The sequence below is a fragment of a genome, unplaced genomic scaffold (genome assembly GCF_019419815.1).
Source record: "Pyrus x bretschneideri cultivar Hongxiangsu unplaced genomic scaffold, Pyrus_bretschneideri_v1 Contig52, whole genome shotgun sequence".
Lineage (NCBI taxonomy): Eukaryota > Viridiplantae > Streptophyta > Magnoliopsida > Rosales > Rosaceae > Pyrus > Pyrus x bretschneideri.
The window spans coordinates 131151-138391 of NW_025999790.1; the positions used below are offsets into that span (position 1 = coordinate 131151).

General features: G+C 39.8%; 1 protein-coding gene across 6 annotated transcripts; it reads left to right on the plus strand.

Moving 5' to 3' along the window:
• Positions 1-302: 302 nt before the first annotated feature.
• On the plus strand, positions 303-4116 carry LOC125467874. Of its 6 annotated transcripts, XR_007253075.1 has the most exons (8): positions 376-607; positions 847-891; positions 977-1208; positions 2098-2171; positions 2375-2511; positions 2675-2798; positions 2944-3016; positions 3996-4116. XR_007253075.1 is itself a non-coding variant. In XM_048570309.1 (6 exons), the coding sequence occupies exons 2-5, from the start codon at positions 2112-2114 to the stop codon at positions 2951-2953; spliced, it is 321 nt and encodes a 106-aa protein (XP_048426266.1). In that variant the 5' UTR covers positions 303-369; positions 2098-2111; the 3' UTR covers positions 2954-3016; positions 3996-4116. The 6 variants fall into 6 exon arrangements, 4 of the variants coding, with proteins under 4 accessions (XP_048426266.1, XP_048426263.1, XP_048426265.1 ...); XM_048570309.1 differs by lacking the exons at positions 376-607; positions 847-891; positions 977-1208 and adding an exon at positions 303-369 and having other exon boundaries at positions 2098-2161; XR_007253076.1 differs by lacking the exons at positions 376-607; positions 847-891; positions 977-1208 and adding an exon at positions 355-369.
• The last annotated feature ends 3125 nt before the right edge of the window (positions 4117-7241 follow it).

Below are 7241 nucleotides of genomic sequence, written 5' to 3' on the forward strand. Positions count from 1 at the left end.
ATGATTGATCTATCGATCGATCTTAATCGAGTACTTGAGACAATTTCCAATTACTTTAGTCTAAAGAAGCTGGCAAAATTGCACTGTAGAAATGAACAGTGTTTTGGGCCGAATTTCGCTTTATTTACGAGGTTGCCACTGACTCTGTCTGTCGTTGATCATGATACCGCGTGTTGATAATCGTGGTTAGGCAGGGGTGCGATGGTCGTTTTGAGTCTAGGGTTTCGAACGGATTGGGTGGGTTAGGGAGACTTTCATTTCCTTTCTTTCTGTGAGCTTCAGAGGGACTCGGTGAAACCATGCCGACAGGAGAAAGAGCGGGAGGGAGAGAGATAGGGATTTGGTGAGGGGAAGGCATACGGCTTGCAGGTAGACAGTTATAGGGGTGTACGATTCAAGGGGAGAGAGGAGATTGAGTGGTTGCATCACTCTCACTACCTGCACTCCTGAGGCCAGCTACCAGAGAGAAGGACACATGAGAAGAGAGAAAGAGAGAAAGAAAGGGAGAGCGCACAGAGACAGGAAGGTCTGAGATTGAGGACAAAGGCCATGGTTGCACAGAATGACTGAGATTTGAAGCCCATGACAGCCTTAGCTGATTGAAAAGGTGAGGAGTCGTTTTCAAATCTTTTGTACTTTAGGATTAGGTTTACAAACTCTATTCATATCATGCAGCTTTAGATTCGAAATTGTGATTTTGTTCAGCAAGAATTCTAGGGTTTGTGACGTTTGTGAGGTTTATACATTTTAAATCTCCTTTTGTCTTCAAATTCTCTCTAATTTATTGCTATGTGATGTAACTCTTATTCTGTATATTTTACTGATCAATTGAACATGCAAAGGTAGTGATTGAAGCCTTTTGTTGCTGAGAATCTATTAGATCGTTTAGAGGTAAAAACCCAGCTTTTTTTTTAAATTTAATTTTTCTTCTTCGTTTAAATCTATTAGTTCTACTTAAGGAATGAATTATGATTAGAATTTGTTTCAGGGAATGGGAGAGCGAAATTCGAGAGAGAATGTCGAAATCGGCTAAGATCGAAGATAAAGACGGAGATTTTGACGGGTCTACTCGGCTGCTGATACTGACAACATGTAAATCAGAGCTGGTGAGAATGGCAACAGAGAAGCTCAGCTCGACCCAGAGTTAGGTTTCTGAGAAATGAGAAAGGTTTCTGTAACATGCTCTTCTTCTTCCTCTTCATCTTCTGGTATGCATCTTTCCCTCCAACTTTGCAAATATTTTTGTTTAAATGCTAATTGTTTGCTTGGTTTGTTGGGATCTTTTTATATTATTTTGATATGGGTTGTTGATTTTTCTTTTCTTGCATTTTAGTTTGATTATATTGTGAATCAATGAGTATTTTCCATTGGGACTGTAAGAAAAAAGAGTAATTTAATTCTCAGTACCCAGATTCTGATTAGTTGCTTCTAAATTGTCATAAAATTTTTAGGTGTTTTGTGTTCGACATATAAAGTAATAAATGTCTGTTGATACCTAAAAAGAAGATGAATGTAAAAGAATAGAATCTCTAGAGGGTTGCTTTAGGACCAACTGATGAAAAGGACCAGAGAAAAGGTTGTCAGATACACTCTTGGTCATGCATCTGTGATGTTGTAAGAGCTCTAAGACTATCGCTGTAACATGGAGAAAGGGATGTATGGGTATGGGTAGGGGATGAAAAACCTTTTCATTTTCCATTTGCTTCCTGAAAACCGAGGGATTTCTGCGACTGCAGAGAGAGATGGGGGTGTCCTTTAGGTGCCTTTAATTGTCACTTTTGTGATTTGTCCACCCTTGATTGTTGTGTGATTCATTCTCACGAGCGTTCTATGCACAAGGTTTCATGTTATTCCTTCCTTTTAATTTTGATATTATTGTGCTTAATTTCTGTTTTATATTATTGGGTGATTAGATTACAATTTACAATCCCCAATTTTTTATTTTTACTTTTTATGCCTCACTGCTATTGCTTTTATTGTGTCGTATAGAATAAAGACTTTTTTGAATGTTATTACCACTGTGGTTTCTATGTGTTCGATACTGATATTGGTCTTTCCCACATGTGCTCTTTTCACAAGGTTTCATATTTTTCACAGGACCCGCTCACCCTATGGGCACCCGCGCCGGTGGGCTTGGCCCTTCCATCTCCTCCAACCGCAGGTGCATATATGTATATATTTCTGTCAAATCTACTTATTTGCATGTGCCTTTGTAAGGTTTGTTCCTGATCAGTTTTCCATCATTTTTAACCATCTATGCACTTATATTGCTTTGGATTAGGATTTCAAATTGAGGTTTTTAATACGTTTGTTTTGGAATTTTTGAGATTGTTGGAAATTTTAGGGTTTGATGATTTTTATTTCAAATATTCAGTTTTAAGAAGCATATTAACAATGCACAAGGAGGAGCCAAGGCAAGTGTAGCCACTGTAAACACGAAGGATTCCAGTATTGCTTCTGCGCAACACGACGTTGTACAAAATGGAACCCGTGTACATCCCCAATTACATGGTACAGATTTCTAAGTATCAGTTCTCTTTTAGTCTAGAAAATGTATTTGTTTGAAGGAGTTCGGGAGTATTAGATAATTGTGTTCTTTTTTAACATCTGAGTTGCCCATTTTGTTTGATTTTCATTTCTTGGCAATGTTTTTCCTTCTACTGATTTAATGTAGGAGGTTCTGATACGCCCATTGCAAGCACGCTTCCCGGACAGCTGAAGCTTCAGCCTTTCAGAAAAGCTCCCGAACTTTTCCAAAGGCTCCGACTTCTCAGAGAAGCTCCGGAACTGTTCCAAAGGTTCCAAAGGCTCCGACTTCTCAAGAACACCACCTCTCTTTCATCAACAAAGCTTGATAATTTGTTTTATTTATTTTTTTGGAAAAATTCCCGATTTTGATTTTTTTCAATTTTTTTTTTTTTGTTTTGTTTTTGTTAATTGCAGCTGCCAGTAGCAATTTTCCCAGTACACATGCCCTTGATACAGCTCACGCTACTGTTCCCTGTACCGCTACAAGGTATGCATGCTGATTTGTCCATATTCTTATTTATTTTATTTTGTAATATTTAGCAAAATCAAACATTTGATCACCTTCTTTTGATTTTGGGTTTGGTGGGTTTGATGCATACTGATAAATTTATTTGGTTTTGGTTGATCTGAAATTGGTGATTGCATAACACGTTGGAATGTGAATTTTCATGCGTTTTGTAATTCTGAGTCTGTGTTTGGATGCTGTAATATGTTGGATTACCTAGATACTGCCCTTCCATGACTCCCTTGATTTATGCATGATGGAACTAAGTTACTTTAGAATAGATAATTTTTCTGGTCTTCTTACTTATGTTGGAATGTTGTTAATGTAATTTGTTAATTTTGGATATTTGTTTGTCATGGGTTCTGTAGAATTAGACTCCAATTGTGTCCTCTGGTTTTCTGATTTTTTTTCTCAATTAGGATTAGTTCTTACCAATTTCCTATGACATTTGTGCATGTTTGTTTGTTAATGCTCATTGCTCGGTGAGGGTTTCAGGGATGGGAGGTCATAGAGATAGAGATAGAGATAGAGATAGATAGAGGGAGACAGAAAGGGAGAAGGAGAGGGAGATGGATAGAGAGGGAGAGGGAGAGAGGGAGACAGACAGAGAAAGAGTGATAGAGAGAGAAGGAGAGGGAGGAGTGGGGATCTTATCACCATTGCTGCAGATCCTCGATTTCATGAGTGGGAGAGGGGGGACAGTCAGAGAAAAGCACGGGGGCCATCGGGATTTGAGGGAGAGGGGGAGGGATCGTGGCTAGGGGTTTGGGTTTATCCTATCTCTCTCATCGCTTTCAGAATTCTATATATATATATATATGCCAATGGAAGTTAATAATTTTATTGTTCTCTGGGGTTGGTTTTGTTCATGAATAAAGTACTGTGTTTTTGCTGTATTTTGGTTTCAAGAAGTTGATGGTTTTGGGTTATGTTCTTTTTTCCCTTTTTTCTCAATTCTCAGTGAGTGGCACTTTTTCTCAATGGAAGATGATAGTTCAAATGTGTCAATGGTTCTGGAAATACGATTACAAGTTTACGTACATTCAGTCTACCAACAACATTTCTATGCACACAACTCAAGACACATGTGTTGATAAAACCCGCACACTGGACCTTGTTCTTTGATGTAACCAACGGCAATAGACTAAACTAGCAAATATAGAAAACTTAAAAAACACACAAGAATTATACTGGTTCGGCAGAACTTATGCCTACATCCAGTTGTGATTTCCCTAGGTAGAGAAATCACCGCTTCTTTGATTAATAATAGAGATTACAGAACTTATGCAAACCCTAGAACTAATCTCAAAACTCTCTGTTGTTTGGCTGGTTTTCTCTCTCTGCTGAAAATCAGCCTTGCCGCACCCTATTTATAGATATAGGGTTGGCTTACATGTCCTTTACAGATTATAATTCCTATTCTAAGTGGAATAGGAAATTAGACTTCCTTTCCAATTCCAAATAGACTTCTAGGATTTCTAATCTAAATTGAATAAGGAAACTAAGATTCTTTCCAAGCCCTTTTAGGAGAAGAATTGGTGCACCCTTTCCCTAAAACAATCCTAAACAGAAAAGGAGACAAATTGACGAGCCAAAACTAACAATCTCCACCTTGGTGAGTCAAACCAAGTCTTGATCGTTTGCACCCCAGAGTATCTTTGAACCTTCTTGAAGTAGCTCTGGAAAACTTCAAGAGTCTTCACCTTGGCAACCTCCTTCTTGCCTCATTGCACCTCAGGTGAGGAGGTGCTCCACTTTAATCAATCAACGAGATTGATCAAGTTCAAACAATGCTTGAACTTCTTGGCCGGCACTATCTTTGTAAGAAAATCTGCGGCATTGTCATCCGTATGAACCTTTTCAATCCAAATTTCCTTAGACTCCACCCAATCTCTGATTCTGTGATACCTTGCTTCAATGTGCTTTGATCTTCCAGAAAAAACCTGATTCTTTGCCAAGTGAATGGCACTTTGACTATCACACTTAAGTTTCACACAATCTTGAGTGATTCCCATTTGACTTACCAAGCCACTAAGCCAAATTGCTTCCTTTCCAGCTTCGGCCAATGCAATATATTCTGCCTCTGTGGTCGATAAAGCTGTAATTGGTTGCAGTAGTGCCCTCCAACTGATTGGTCCTCCTACGCATGTAAACACATAACCAGAAGTTGACCTTCTCTTGTCCAAGTCCCCTGCATAATCGGCATCCACATATCCTAACACCCCTGCATTTTCCTTTTGCTTCTCAAACATAATCCTTTGTCGCCAAGAACCCTTCAAATAACGCAAAATCCACTTGACTACATCCCAATGTTGCTTTCCTGGATTTGCCATGTATCTGGAAACGAAACTGATTACTTGAGCTATGTCAGGACGTGTGCATACCATTGCATACATGAGGCAGCCCACGGCATTAGCATAAGGCACCTTCTTCATTTCTTGTTGCTCTTCCTCGGACGTAGGACACTGTTGTCCACTTAACCTGAAGTGAGCTGCCAAAGGAGTCGAAACTACCTTTGCTTCTTGCATGTTGAACTTCTCAAGAACCTTCTGAATATACTTGGCTTGTGATATCCAAATCCTTCCGGCGGTCCTATCTCTCTGAATTTCCATGCCAAGGATCTTCTGTGCGGCACCTAGATCCTTCATGTCGAACTCCTCGCTCAACATCCTTTTCAAGTCTTGAATTCTAGACTTGTCTTGACAAGCAATTAACATGTCATCCACATATAGCAATAGCAATATGATCATCCCATCTTGGAACACATGATAGTACACACAACAGTCATACAAACACATTCTAAAATTAATTTTCAGCATGAATGAATCAAACCTCTTGTACCACTGTCTTGGAGACTGTTTCAGGCCATACAGGGACTTCCTTAGCTGACATACTAGGTTTTCTTTCCCATATTCAACAAACCCTTCTGGTTGAGCCATGAATATCGTCTCCTCTAAATCCCCATGAAGAAACGCTGTCTTCACATCCATCTGCTCAATCTCCATGTCATGCTGAGCTGTCATTGCTAAAAGCAATCGGATAGAAGTATGCTTGACTACAGGTGAAAAGATCTCATCATAATCCACCCCTTCCTTTTGCGAGTACCCCTTAGCCACGAGCCTTGCCTTGAATCTCACGGCATCTTGTTCATGTAGTCCTTCCTTTTTCCTAAATACCCACTTGCATCCAACTAGCTTTCTGTCTTTGGGTTTAGGAACCAACTCCCAAACAGAGTTCTTGTAAAGAGACTCCATTTCCTCTGTCATAGCATTTATCCAACTATCTCGCTCATCACTTGTTATAGCTTCTCGATAAGTAGTCGGATCTCCTTGACTAATGTTAAGAGCATAATTAACTTCGTTTTGGTCAAACCCAAACCTGTCAAGTTTCTTCTTGTTTCGCTTAGGTTTGTCCAGTGCTATGTATCTTTGGAATGCAGGTGGATTGTTGGGTGGAGTTTGACTCCTTTGGGATATCTGGCGGATTGGAGTACCTTCAATCTGTCCTGTTTCTTGCTCCACCTGATTCCTAATTGGTGAATGATGCTGATGCTCTTCTTCTTCCTCAAAACCATCAGATTCGGCCTCTTGCTCAATTTGCTCTACCTGAGCTTCTTCTTCATCTGACCTGATTAACGGAATCTTTGTTGCTTCAATTTCAGCATCATCCTTCTTCTCCCTACTGCTCTCGACTTTATTCAGAGGCATGGTTGTCTCATCAAAGACAACATCTCGACTGACAACCTTTTTCCTATTGTTGAAATCCCAAAGCTTGAAACCCTTCACTCTTTTCTCAAAACCGAGGAATATGCAAAGTATAGACTTCGGTTTTAGCTTGGACCTTTCATCACTTGGAATATGTGCATAAGCACTACAGCCGAACACCCTGAGCTTGGAATAATCCACCGGCTTCTCAGACCATACCTCTTCTGCACTCTTAAAACCGAGAACTGTAGATGGTGATCTGTTAATCAAATAACTTGCATGATTAACAGCCTCTGCCCAAAAACTATCAGGCAATCCTGCATGAAATCGCATGCTCCTTTCTCTCTCCATGAGAGTTCGGTTCATCCTCTCAGTAGCTCCATTTTGTTGGGGATTCTTCTTTACTGTGAAGTGCCTTATGATGCCTTCCTGCTTGCAGTAATCGATGAACTCCTTACTTGTATATTCACCTCCATTGTCACTTCTCAGATACTTGATCTTTC